The sequence below is a fragment of the Micromesistius poutassou genome, assembly GCF_964030765.1.
Source record: "Micromesistius poutassou genome assembly, chromosome: 11".
Taxonomy (NCBI): domain Eukaryota; kingdom Metazoa; phylum Chordata; class Actinopteri; order Gadiformes; family Gadidae; genus Micromesistius; species Micromesistius poutassou.
The window spans coordinates 3,881,254-3,895,546 of NC_140281.1; the positions used below are offsets into that span (position 1 = coordinate 3,881,254).

Below are 14,293 nucleotides of genomic sequence, written 5' to 3' on the forward strand. Positions count from 1 at the left end.
GACCCCCGCCGCCGAGAGATCCCTGTCTGCCTGTTGCTGGCATGGAGACATGGGCACGCACGCACGCACACACACACACACACACATACATGCATTTGTACACACACACACACGCACACACACACACACACACACACAAGCATTCACACACACACAAGCATACACACCCATACAAGCATACATACACACACAAGCATACACACACTTGCAGATACACATACACTTGCGCACACACACACACACACACACACACACACACACACACACACACACACACACACACACACACACACACACACACACACACACACACACACACACACACACAGACACACACACACACACAGGTGGCATGTATCTGTTACTAATTGATGAGCATAAGGGCCGCAGCTGCCCAGCGAGCTCCTGGTTCTAATGACGTGTGCGTGCCGCCTGCTGTTTACCAGGTGTGTGTGTGTGTGTGTGTGTGTGTGTGTGTGTGTGTGTGTGTGTGTGTGTGTGTGTGTGTGTGTGTGTGTGTGTGTGTGTGTGTGTGTGTGTGTGTGTGGACGTGTCCCACTTTCCCCTCACTCCTCCATGCACACACACAAGCACACCCACGCACACACACACACACACGCACACTCTTCTCACTGCAGCAATCAACAGGCCTCTCTGTTTGTTGTTTTTAGAAAGCGGTTTAAACTGGTCTTTACAACGCCGAATCGCATGTCCCCCCCCTTCACCACCCTGTCCTATTTATACGCTTTATTTGTTTATATATTCATGGATTTATTAGCGGTATAAAACAACATGTGCGGCCTGGGTTCCCAACGAAGGGATCAGGACGTCACGTGAGTAAAGATTAAAGGATTGCTCAGGTCAAGGCTCCATTCCACTTAGAAAGTCAACGTTTTGAAGGGCAGAGGAATGATCTAGAAAGAGCTGATGTTGGCAAGCAGCTGTTTACATCTTCAGCCCCGGCTCATAGCCTGGCTGAAGCCCTGCTAGTCAAAACCAGTGTTGGCTGTTTTGAAAGGCATGGAGGACCGTGTCTCTGCTACCCCTGAGTTGTTCCGATACCGATACCAGTATCGGAAATTCCTTAGAATCGGGTATATCATCACGTGACTAGCTCATGTACTACGTGTGCAAAGAACCACAGACTCAGAAACATGTCCGGTGTTATGCTGCGTTCGTCGACGGTCGGAGGTGGAAAGTCGGATTGGGAAATGCGTCATCTCCGACCTACGTGCGTTCGAGCTTCCAAGTCGGAAAAACATGGATGCTCACGCTTAACTACAAGAATACAAATGCATTATTATAATTATAGATTATAAAGGTAAATGAAAAGTGAAAAAAAATTTAAACTGTTGACAGTAAATGAACCCAGTTTCCACATCAGGCTTCCTCTGTGTGCTGGTCTTGAGTCCTCGTCGTTGAGGAGGTGTCTGCTCAGCCTTCCTGGCCGTGTTGTCTAGAGAGCGCGATGACGATAGCTTCAAGGCTTTCCAGGTATTTCCGACCAATGCGAGTGGCTCGTTAGGACTGTACACAGTTTGCAACGTTGGACTATTCCAACACCTCCAAAGTGCCTGGTCGCATGTTTCCACCGGGCTGGTCGGGCCAGACAGGTTCACTGCGGTAGCGGGCTTTGAAGCAGCTGTGGAGAAAGGAGCCATTCATCTTCAGGAAGAGGGGAGGAAGTGGGAGGAGGGGGGAGGAGGGGGGAGTGTTCCTCCCCCTGGACAGACAGGCAGCCAAGCAGGTGGCTTCAGCCAAAGAAGACAGACAGGATGAGGGTGAATAAGAGGAAAATAGAAATACACTTACATTCGGATGAGTGTTGAGAGACAGTGTGTCCTAGAGGCTAGGGTGGAGATTCTAGTAGTTAGGGTGCTTGACTCCCAGCCAAACCGTCCTTGGTTCAAACCCCACTGTCCCCAGTGCCCTTGGGCAAGACGCGTGCCCCTAACTGCTCATGGATGAAGGATTCCTGCTGTCGCTCTGGATGAAAGCGTTCTCTAACGAGCTCGGCTCGCTGACTGCATCATTTTGGCGGGCGGTTCCTCCAGGTCTCTGTGGAGATCTGAGCACAATCACACTTGAACGCTCTGCCTGCATGCGTTAGAGTTCCCTTATTAGGACACCGTCATGAACATAAACACAACATCAGCCTGAGGAATCATGGGTGTTAGTATGAAACCCGATGTGTTTGTAATAAAACTCTGTTGAGTGTAGTGGGACGCCAGAAGTAAACAAGCAGCCATTGGCTGAATGTCGAGCGTATCTGTGTCATAAGCTGGTTTGAATTCAGTATTCTCTTGTTTACACATAACATGTATTCATTATGTACTTCCTCTGACCTTTTAATAATATAAAGTTCATATTGTGGGTTAGAATGCAAAACTGCAACTCAGTTACCTAGGTCAGAAAATGTCGCCAGGTATCACTGCTGTCTTGGTTATGACCATGAGATTGAGGACGTGTTTGTTCAGGGACTGATATTTAATCAGTGATGATTGATTACTGTGTAAATGTGTCTCTATTACGATAACGCTGCACCGCATGGAAACAAACGGACGTAGCAGAGTCTCTGGGTTCAGTCCCCAGTGTCCCTCCCTGTCTGTCCCTCCAGGTGCCCTTGAGCAAGATGCCCCCTAACCCCTCCCTGCTCCGTGTCTGGAAAATAAACTAAAAAGAATCATGTATTATGGCTTGGGATAAAAGCATGAAGTAGCATAGTAAATGCTTTTATTTATTAATGATTTTAAGTTCTAATGTTTGCGAATCTATCCTGACTACTGACTCTACCTCTGCTGTTCTCTGTGTTTTTTATTGTTGCTCGACACACGCGTGTTGACCCCAGTTCTGGTTCTGTCCACACTGACCTACGTTCTGGTTCCGTCCGTGTTGAGGGGTGCTGACCTAGTACTGGTTCTGTCAAAGTTGACCTAGTACTGGTTCTGTCAAAGCTGACCTAGTACTGGTTCTGTCAAAGTTGACCTAGTACTGGTTCTGTCAAAGCGGACCTAGTAGTGGTTCTGTCAAAGCTGACCTAGTACTGGTTCTGTCCACACTGACCTAGTACTGGTTCTGTCCACACTGACCTAGTACTGGTTCTGTCCACACTAACCTAGTACTGGTTCTGTCCACACTGACCTAGTACTGGTTCTGTCCACACTGACCTAGTACTGGTTCTGTCCACACTAACCTAGTACTGGTTCTGTCAAAGCTGACCTAGTACTGGTTCTGTCCACACTGACCTACGTTCTGGTTCCGTCCGTGTTGAGGGGTGCTGACCTAGTACTGGTTCTGTCAAAGTTGACCTAGTACTGGTTCTGTCAAAGCGGACCTAGTACTGGTTCTGTCCACACTGACCTAGTACTGGTTCTGTCCACACTAACTGGTTCTGTCAAAGCTGACCTAGTACTGGTTCTGTCAAAGCTGACCTAGTACTGGTTCTGTCCACACTAACCTAGTACTGGTTCTGTCCACACTGGCCTAGTACTGGTTCCGTCCACACTGACCTAGTACTGGTTCTGTCCACACTGACCTGGGTTCTGCTTCCGTCCGGCTCCAGGTTCGAGAAGGGCCGTATCTACTCGTACATCGGGGAGGTGGTGGTGTCGGTGAACCCGTACCGCGCCATGAACATCTACGGCCGCGACGCGGTGGAGCAGTACCGCAACCGCGAGCTGTACGAGCGCCCGCCCCACCTCTTCGCCATCGCCGACGCCGCCTACAAGGCCATGAAGAGGAGGAACAAAGACACCTGCATCGTCATCTCAGGTGACCCCCCTCCCCTCCCCCCCCACCTCCCTCCCTCCCTGGTCACAGAAGGACGGAAGATTTTCTACGTAACCTAAACCACCACCCACGTTATTCAAGTGTGTGTGTGTGTGTGTGTGTGTGTGTGTGTGTGTGTGTGTGTGTGTGTGTGTGTGTGTGTGTGTGTGTGTGTGTGTGTGTGTGTGTGTGTGTGTGTGTGTGTGTGTGTGTGCGTGTGTGTCATAATACCGTTCTAACATTCAACCCACACTAAATTTATTTTCTGCCTTAGGTGGGATGTCAGATTTGTCGTGTATTTGTGTGTGTGTGTGTGTGTGTGTTTGGCTGTGGTTGTGTGTGTGTGTGTGCATGAGTGTGTGGTTACGTGCGGTTGTGTGTGTGTGTGTGTGTGTGTGTGTGTGTGTGTGTGTGTGTGTGTGTGTGTGTGTGTGTGTGTGTGTGTGTGTGTGTGTGTGTGTGTGTGTGTGTGTGTGTGTGTGTTCGGTTTTAAAGAAAACATTGAACGGCCAAAGGTTTCATGACATCATGGACAACGCTGTGGTTTGTGCAGCGCCGCTCAGTGGCCAGAGAGGGAACTGCGCCTCTGACAGCCTGACCGCAAACCTGGAAAACCATGAAATAAAAACACACATGTTTAAAGGTTTATGTTTTTATATAAGGCCAAGCTAAGTGAATGGCTCACACAGTAGTAAAACATTCTCTTATTGGACCAAGTAAGTTGATTTGGATAAAAGCGTCTTCTAAATGCCCAAAATGTAAATGTTAATCATTAAACTAATGTTCAAGTGAACTTGAAAATTGGTTTAAAACGATTTTCTAAAATATAGCTTAATTAATTAATTAATTTATCCTTGTTCAGGGGAGAGTGGAGCAGGGAAGACGGAGGCCAGCAAGTACATCATGCAGTACATCGCCGCCATCACCAACCCCAACCAGCGGGCCGAGGTGGAGAGGTGAGGGTTAAGATGGATCTGATGGCGGATATCAGGGAAAGGTTTCCATGCCGACACTATAAAGCTGTTGATCTGATACCTGGAATAAACTCACTTTCACTGTCAATGATTAAATGCAGTAATCAGTGCACAACATCTCTATTATCCTTTAAACTTTACTATGCACTGATATGACATGAAACCCGCGATAGTGTTCGACTTTATCTGGACACTCCAGAAGGACTTTCTCGAATTAAGATCCATAAAGTCATGTAATCAAAGATTGCATGGCAATACGTAAACGGAACATTCACTTGATACTTATTCTAATCCAAACACCCTGCACAAAGCAGAAAAGTCTTGTTACATCAGCCGTACTACCAAGGCTACCACTGTTACCATGGTGACTCTTATCTGAGGCCATGGCACCCAGCGGCCCCTCCCTGGCAGTACCGGGCTTTATGGCCTCTGTGAACCGTCTGATACAATGCCAGAGGGTCAAAGGTCAGCCGTGACACAGCCCGCTGGTGCCGTCAACATGTGGGCACTAGGCCTCGTAGCGACGCAGGTTCGATTCCCACCCTGGTCCTAGGCTACATGTGAACCACGTCCACCTGTTCAGTCCACAGAGACTCATGAAAAACATTTAATCTATGCCTGCCCGTAAACTGCAGTACTTTAACTGATATTTAGACAATAGGAGTATTTCTAGACTGATTGAGTCATACTTTTATCAGAACAAATGAGGAAGTGAAGTGAGAAATGTCAGGGAGAGCAGAAGGTCAGACTGAATCCCGCTTCTGTTCACTAGAGGAACAAAGATCCTATATATCTTTTCTGTAAATATAAATAGATTTGAATAGAATTGATATCAAATAGATTTGATAGATAAAAATAAATAGATTTGTCCGCTTTAAGGCATGTAGGGAAAAGAGTTGGCGTAGATTCTGCAGCACAGAATTCCACTCTCTCTAGAGTCCACCCCTCCCTGGGGTCCCTGGGGTGATACCCGCTGCTTATCTGCAAGGTACACATGCTGTTGTGCACCACGCTGTTGTGCACAGTAAATATTGGCTCAGGACGGGGGAACGCATGGCTGAGCTGAACAGGGTGCGGCGTCATAAAGTAATGTCTCTCACACGACTTATGACTTGTATCCTGCCACTGCACATGTTGGTCTTTGTTAATATCATCTTTATCTAATGTTATAAATCATAGAAAATGCCATCCCAAGTTATGTCGTATGTGCTTGCCATCTGACGGCGCCCAGAAAAACAAAACATGTCCTTTTGTAACGATCCATGAAGCAAATGTTTGAATTGAACTGCAACATTAAGCAAAGAAAGTGCTCGTAATTTGTACCTTAACAATGAATCGATTAACCAAATTCGATTCGGTGTATTCTGTCGATCAACTTATGATTAGTGGACAAATTGTGGCAGCTCTAATTATGATATAATGTTGTTAATATATAGATAATGGCCTCTTATTCAGAAGAGTCCGTTCGGACACAGCTGCTGTCCAAACGGCTGTACAGACAGTATCCTGCTGCTGTTATTAGTTGCATCGGTCACATGATCAAATTATTCAGATGTACCATTAAAGATAATCAAATATCAGCTCTGTTGACCATGGGAGGAGCCGTCGTTACAGGCTATTAGCGGCGTTGTTGATTACGCAGCATCCGTCCTTCACTGAACCGACCACAGCTTCTGCAGCTAACACTGGAATACATCAGAGTAGACCCCTGATGTAGAGGAAGGGGTTGGGAACGCATCACAATAAGATCGCCAGTCTTCCCGACCGCTTTGAGTCCTTTAGGTCCACGAGTCGTTCGCTCCGACGTCGGGCGTCATGCTCATGAATGCCTTGCAGGTATGCTGCAGAAGCTGGGCATCAAACCCGGTATGTTGGGTCCGGGAGTGGGGACGGTGCTGTGTAACGCTGTCCTGCTCCTCTCAGGGTGAAGAACATGCTCCTCAAGTCCAACTGCGTCCTGGAGGCCTTCGGGAACGCCAAGACCAACCGCAACGACAACTCCAGCCGCTTCGGGAAGTACATGGACATCAACTTCGACTTCAAGGGGGACCCCATCGGGGGCCACATCAGCAACTACCTGCTGGAGAAGGTGAGGGGCCCTCCTGCTCAGGGGCCCTCCTACTCAGGGGCCCTGGGAGGTGCTAAATACCAATAATACACTAGCTCCAATCGTACCATGAAGTGATGAGCTTCTCTGAGACACATGGCTCTGTAAAGACTCACAGAGGACAGGGGAAGGGATGTTATTCACTTGTATTCACTTCATTTAAATTGTGCAATGATTAAACTCAATTCCCTTTCTCATCAGTCCAGGGTGATCTTCCAGCAGGACGGAGAGAGGAGCTTCCATTCCTTCTACCAGGTGAGGGCGGCTCGTGTTAGAAGATAACACAGAGGCCATGGATGACTGATGTGAGGGGGGCATGTGGCTCTGGAGGTAGAGTGGGTTGGCTGGTAACCGGAAGGTTGCTAGTTCGATCCCCAGCTCCTCCTAGCGTCAAGGTGTCCCTGAGCAAGACACCTCACCCTGACTGCTCCCGACCGGCTTGCTGTCGGCTTACATGGCTGACTCCACCGTCGGTGTATGAATGTGTGCATGAAAGGGTGAATATTGTAAAGCACTTTGCGTGGCCACTGGTTAGATACGAGCTATATAATGCAGTCCATTTACTGATCCTGGATGTGATGGGTGATGTTCTGGGCTTTGGAGGGGGTGTGTCCTGGTTCCCCGGTGTCTCCTCCTCATAACTGACCCGTTTGCGTGCCATCCCACAGCTGCTCAGAGGGGGGCCGGAGTCTCTCCTGCGCTCGCTGCACATCCAGAAGGACCCCAAGGCCTACGCCTACATCAAGGTCGGAGGTCAGGTCAAGGTGAGGCCTCGGGTCAAACTGTGAAAGGCTTTGAAAGATGAAGATGGGGATGCTCAGATGTACTGGATTCTGAAATCCAGGGGTCAGACATGGAGTGTAGAGGTCACATGGTGACAGTAGAGCAGGGTCAGACTGTGGAGGTCACATGGTGACGGTAACACGTCGCTGCAGACGGTGTTAACGACCTCATGCCTCAGCGCTCGTCGCTCCTGAGACGTCATGGAGACCAGGAGGAGACGTCATGGAGACCAGGAGGAGAGGCGCTGCAGCAGCAGTCTGCTCCCCCAGCAGCAGGGCGACGCCCAGCTTTATGAGTCTCTCCCCACTTTTATTACTCAATAGTCTGAGGTTTTTTAATTGTGTGAGTGTAAGAAAAACACTTTGTGGCCTCTGCTTTTCGTCAAATGCTTCCATGTGTAACACAGTTCATCTGTGCAGTTTATTGCTGTTTCTCCTTTCTTTCTCTCTATTTTTCTACTTACTTACTATCTGTTTTTCTGTCCTCTCTCTTTTCTCTCTCTCTCTCTCTCTCTCTCTCTCTCTCTCTCTCTCTGTCTCTCTTTCTACCTCTCTCTCTCTGTCTCTTTCTCTCCCTCCCTCTCTCTCTCTCCACCTCTCCCTCCCTCTCTGCCTCTGTCTCTCTCTCTCTCTGCCTCTGCCTCTCTGTCTCTCTCTCTGCCTCTCTCTCTCTCTCTCTCTCTCTCTCTCTCTCTCTCTCTCTCTCTCTCTCTCTCTCTCTCTCTCTCTCTCTCTCTCTCTCTCTCTCTCTCTCTCTCCAGTCTTCCATCAATGATGGAGCAGACTTCAAAGCTGTGGCGGACGCCATGAAGGTGATCGGCTTCACGTCGGAGGAGACTCTGACCGCGTACAAGATCCTGGCCACCACACTCCATCTGGTGGGTGATCATCTCCTCCACAGCCTCCTCAGCTTCCTTGTTCCCTGGGCTCAGTAGCTCTAGCAGGAGGACACTTCACCCCCAGTGTGCCAGAGAAGGGATCACACCGAGAAGTGGGGACTCAACAGTGTGAGGGGAAGGAACAGTGTGGCGACTGGTGGCTTAAGACGTCCTGGGGGAGTCACTCAGTGTCTGGTCTGGTCTGCTGTAAATCCCTCTGATCACAAGGAAGCCAAGACGGAGCACACGGTCCTCCATGGGGCTTCAGTAGTGTGGCGTGATCACTGCAGCTGCGCATGTGTAATTGATTAATAATACAACATATAAACAATACATATATTCATGGAGTCCAGCCGCTAGTGCGTTCACTGCATTAGTAGTACGCTCCGTAGCGCGTCAGGTTTCGATTCCGCCCCGTGGTCAGTCAGGTCCGTCTGTCTGTCCACCGCTCTCGTCAGTATTCAGCGTCTCGTCCGTAAAAAGGCGCACAACGTTTTGAGTAGAAAGAATGAAATTTCTGAAAGCCCCTGAAGGGCGGAGCAGGTGCTGACGCTGGGCTCTCCTCCCAGGGGAACCTGACCTTCGGCGTGGACGGAGACGTCATCCTGATCCAGAACCCCAAGGTGGTGTCCGTGATCGGGGAGCTGCTCTCCACCCCGGAGGACAACGTGGAGAAGGCCCTGCTGTTCCGCACCGTGGCCACCGGCCGCGACGTCATCGACAAGCAGCACACGGCCCAGGAGGCCAGCTACGGACGGGACGCCCTCGCCAAGGTACCGGGCTCCATGCACCTCCTCCTGCTGCTCCTGCTCCTCCTCCTCCTACCCCCCTGCTTCTCCTTCTCCTCCTCCTCCTACTGCTCCTGCTCCTTCTCCTTCTCCTTCTCCTACCCCCCTGCTCTTCCTCCTCCTGTCCCCACCCCCTGCTCCTGCTGCTAAAGGTCTCCCCTCTCTCAGGCCATGTATGACGGTCTCCCCTCTCTCAGGCCATGTATGATGGTCTCTCTTCTCTCAGGCCATGTATGAAGAGCTCTCTCTACTCTCTCAGGCCATGTATGAACGTCTCTTCTGCTGGATCGTGGGGCGTATCAACGACGTAATCGAGGTGAAGAACTACGACGCCAGAGTCCACGGGAAGAACACTGTGATCGGGGTGCTGGACATCTACGGCTTTGAGATCTTCCAGAACAACAGGTAGGCTGTAGTTTGTAGCAGATGTCTATTCTTCATCCGTTATCAAAGCCCTTCTGTCACTGTTTAAGATGAAAAAAAGTGTTAATTCATGAATCATGTCTGGAGGAACGTGGGTGGTGTTCCTCAAAGCTCACAGGATCAGGAACGGTAGTCGGTATGACCAATCTAATAAACAACGTCCGTCCTGCTGCGCTGGAGAATTGAACGCAATGCAAGGTGTCCACGTCAAGAGCCGTGTACAGGAGAACGTGTTCGCTCAGAGCCCACACCAAACCAAAGCACATGAGGCCAAAATACATCTCTGGTTCCCCATGTTGTGTGGAGCTCTTTTGTCGTTGTGGTTTCATCATAACTCCACTGCTTATTTCGAGCAGCTTAGCAAAGCATTTCTATCAACCAATCATATCAAACAAGCCCCTTTCTCTGTGTCTTCTGCTCTGTTTGTCTCTAGCTTTGAGCAGTTCTGCATCAACTACTGCAACGAGAAGCTGCAGCAGCTGTTCATCCAGCTGGTGCTGAAGCAGGAGCAGGAGGAGTACCAGAGGGAGGGCATCCCCTGGAAACACGTACGCCACACTTTGGTTCCGCTTTGAGGTCCAGAACGCTCTGAAAGGTCGACTGTATAGGGCAATGGAGATGTCTCTTAAACATACGTTTGTTTAATCCTGGTCTTGTGTAACTGGTACAGCAGGGCCTTAGCACTGGTAGGGTTAGTGGTTTGATTCCCACTGTGGCCGGCCAAGCTAAGACATATATGCGCTGACAGAATAGTACGACTCTTAAGATAAAGTCCTAATGGCCACCAGGTCTTGAAGTCCTCCTAGACTTGTGTGATTTGCCTCACTGACCTTCTCCCCGTCTCCGCTCGGTGGCTCAGATCGACTACTTCAACAACCAGATCATCGTGGACCTGGTGGAGCAGCAGCACAAGGGCATCTTCTCCGTGCTGGACGAGGCCTGCATGAACGTGGGCAAGGTCACCGACGAGGTCTTCCTGCAGGGGCTCAACGGCAAACTGGCCAAGCACGTCCACTACACCAGCCGCAAGGTAGGCTCCCACTACACTACAGGCGAAGGTGTAACTGGAGAGCCTGAAATGGAGGCTTAATGATGACTGGGTGACTGGGTTCAGGGGTGGCAGTGTGGCGTTTGACACAGTGAACAGTGTTTTGTAGAGGGTCTGGTTTCCTGCTTGGCACAACTTGTACACAGCTTCATCAGTGAGATCTGAAGCAGATCTTGATAAGGTCTGTCTGAGAACATCAGAGGGCAGACCTTACATTCGGTAGAGAAGGACATCAAAAGAGTACTGCTTTAAGAGTGCATAGATCAAGATAGACAGAGATCCATTTGGATCTGAAGATATAATAGTTTACCGGCTAGTAGTGTGACTGGTTTTTGTTTGAGCAGACTAATATGAGGAAAACTGTTCTGTTCCCGGACCTCACCTCATTGAGCAATGTGGTGTTCTTTGTAGAACGCAGCGTGCACTACTCCTCAGTGAACACAAGGGGGCGACATTTACCAGCGATAGGGTGCCATGGCAGCTGACTCCACACTTTGCCCCACAAGTGATGTCACTAGCAACCAATGGGATTGGTGTGGCTTCAACATCTGTCTCAACTGGAATTATTGTTTAAGAAAGGAATAGAGACGGGAGGGAGGGCGACTAACTCAATGAAAAGGCTGTTTCTTTCACAAAGCAACTGATGAGACGCATTGGGTAAAAGAGGATTCATTTGTATACGTTTGTTATTACACCTATTTTTTAGATATTGCTACTTGTAGGGATATTTATTTGAAACACTTCAAGCTGAGGCATTCCATCGGGATCAACATGTGCAAATGACGCCAACAGTGAATCACTGAAGCCTACTGCTGTGTTATTGATCTGTGACTCTCCTCCCCCCCCCGCAGCGTCTGGGAGTCGATATGTCCTTTCACCTCCTCTCACCTCCTCTCCTCACATCCTCTCACATTCTCTCACCTCCTCTCCTCTTTGCTCCTTTTTCCTCCTCTCACAACCTATCACATCCTCTCACATTCTCTTACCTCCTCTCCTCTTTGCTCCTTTTTCCTCCTCTCACATCCTATCACATCCTCTCACATCCTCTCATGTCCTCTTGCCTCCTTTCACGCCCTCTCACATCCTCTCACATCCTCTCATGTCCTCTCAAGTCCTCTTACCTCCTCTCACCTCCTCACATCTCCTCTCACCTCCTCCACGTCCTCTCACGTCCTCTCCTCTCACGTCCTCTCACCTCCTTTCATCTCCTCTCACATCCACTCATATCCTCTCACGTCCTCTCCTCTCACGTCCTCTCACGTCCTTTCATCTCCTCTCATATCCTCTCACATCCTCTCACGTCCTCTGAAGTCCTCTTACCTCCTCTCACCTCCTCACATCTCCTCTCACCTCCTCCACGTCCTCTCACATCCTCTCCTCTCACGTCCTCTCACCTCCTTTCATCTCCTCTCACATCCACTCATATCCTCTCACGTCCTCTCCTCTCACATCCTCTCACGTCCTCATCTCCTCTCACATCCTCTCACGTCCTCATCTCCTCTCATGTCCTCGTGTCCTCTCACGTCCACTCACGTCCTCTTATGTCCTCTCACATCCTTTCACGTCCTCTCATGTCCTCGTCGTGACCGTGCTGATCTCTCTGAGCTTCATGACCTCAGCAGAGCACAGACTAAACATGTTGGAACAAACACAAACCTCTGAACCTCGTTGCTATCCTGCAGATGTCAGTGGGCGGGTTGTGTTTACAATTTTAAACTCAGGACTCTCTGATCATGCAATATTGAGCGCTTCATGTTTTATGAAAAGCCTACTTGTACTGATGAGGCATTGTTAGAAGGCTTTGGTGATGAACAGAGGTGGTATTCTGCACTATTCACTCTTGACTGAGGGAACAGATTGTTTCTGCACTCTCTCAAATGCGTAAACAACCACAAAACTCAGTTTTCAGAGTCCCGGAGGGTAATCATATATCCTTGGCCGACCTCAGACAAAGTAATCCTTCAAAATGAATCCAGAAATAAATAATAAATTAATACTTGCATAAAATCACGCAAAACCGCCCTTGAGTATTTTATCTCTGAGTAGCAGGAAGCTAAAGTAGTCATGTTAATCATTTTAACTCTCCTCCGTGACCCATCATGCAACTAAGTTCTTGGCAAAGTTTGAAAGAATGAAAAGGAATACCATAGCTTTTTCCACTTGAAAGGTTCTCAGTTGAAAGGTTCTCAGTTGAAAGGTTTCCAAGTTCTCTGCTGGACTTTAGGACTGCTGGGTCCGGGGCTCCACCACCTGATGTGTGTGTTCTCAAGGTGGATATGATGGAGGGCAGCACAATAGGAGACAGGAGGAGATAGGTTGACATAGCTTGGGTCGGGAGACACGAGGAGACAGAGAATCAGAGCATCTGTTGAAACAACCAATATGAGATTGGTTGTTGACATAGCTTGGGTGGGGAGACACAAGGAGATAGAGAATCAGAGCATCTGTTGAAACAACCAACCATGAGATTGGTTTCAGTTTTCAGTTAGTTTTGACGCAACTAAACATGGCTGTTTCCTAACTGAGACTGCTACCTGCTCCTTGGTGACATGTTTCTGAATCAATAAGTCACTCTGGACTAAAACGTCCTCTAAATAAATGAACTGTGACATGAAGACATCTCATCTCATCATCATCAAGGTCATCAAAAACCAACATTGCTCACTCCTTTTGGCTGATAACTTACCATTAGTCGTCTTTGAATACTTTATAATTCATATGATTGTACTTACTTTCTCTTAATAGCGTATTGATATTTGTACCATGGGGTGTAGTTTTGACTTCGAGTCCTGTTGCTTTCTTAGTGAGTATCTTTGGCAGTGGTCAGTGCTTAGTGTGATTTCCCAGCTCAGTCTAATCCTGTGTTTCTCTGTGACCTGATGATGAAGGCTGGACTTGAACAGAAAAAGCAGAATATGTTCAACTGAAACAGAGGAACCTGGAGGGGAAACTGTTTAAAAGCTCAACTCCATCTCTCAAACTACTAATCTAAATGTTTTGCTATTCGTCATGGAGTTGACTCGAAAAGTCAAATATGCAAAATACTACACATTCATTTATATTAAAGCCTGTCACATATCAAAGCCATTCCCTGGTGTATCGAAGTGCAGTACGTCTCAAACTCGTATTGGGGGCTAGGAAGGGAAATAAAGAATTATATTCGATATTCGATATACAGGGATCTTGAAAAGGTCTCTCTCTATTTCTATGCTGCTGATCAGCATCACCACTGCTGAGTGCTAGGCTACACACAGTTAGCTACACACAGTTAGCTACACACAATTAGCACTCGGGAGTTAGCCACGAGAACCTCCGTCTGCTCAGCCCTCTGATGTATTAATCAGTGGTGTTCTGCTGCACATCAACACACACACACACACACACACACACACACACACACACACACACACACACACACACACACACACACACACTTTGATGGGATCAACATGGGATCCAGACCCATGCAGGAGATGTTTCCCTCTCTGTGTTTGTGCCCTGACTGCTCAGTAAGTTCAGACCATC

General features: G+C 48.5%; 1 protein-coding gene across 1 annotated transcript in view; it reads left to right on the plus strand.

The window, feature by feature from the left end:
• myo1d (myosin 1D) overlaps nucleotides 1-14,293 on the plus strand; it is a gene marked incomplete at its 3' end in the record, with an annotated part of 46,504 nt that overhangs the window by 14,317 nt on the left and 17,894 nt on the right. The window contains exons 2-11 of the mRNA XM_084474833.1: nucleotides 3,563-3,771; nucleotides 4,631-4,724; nucleotides 6,666-6,831; nucleotides 7,051-7,104; nucleotides 7,518-7,613; nucleotides 8,393-8,509; nucleotides 9,079-9,282; nucleotides 9,557-9,702; nucleotides 10,154-10,268; nucleotides 10,580-10,750. Coding sequence (XP_084330959.1) covers nucleotides 3,563-3,771; nucleotides 4,631-4,724; nucleotides 6,666-6,831; nucleotides 7,051-7,104; nucleotides 7,518-7,613; nucleotides 8,393-8,509; nucleotides 9,079-9,282; nucleotides 9,557-9,702; nucleotides 10,154-10,268; nucleotides 10,580-10,750 — 1,372 coding nt within the window. The remainder of the gene's footprint in view (nucleotides 1-3,562; nucleotides 3,772-4,630; nucleotides 4,725-6,665; nucleotides 6,832-7,050; nucleotides 7,105-7,517; nucleotides 7,614-8,392; nucleotides 8,510-9,078; nucleotides 9,283-9,556; nucleotides 9,703-10,153; nucleotides 10,269-10,579; nucleotides 10,751-14,293) is intronic.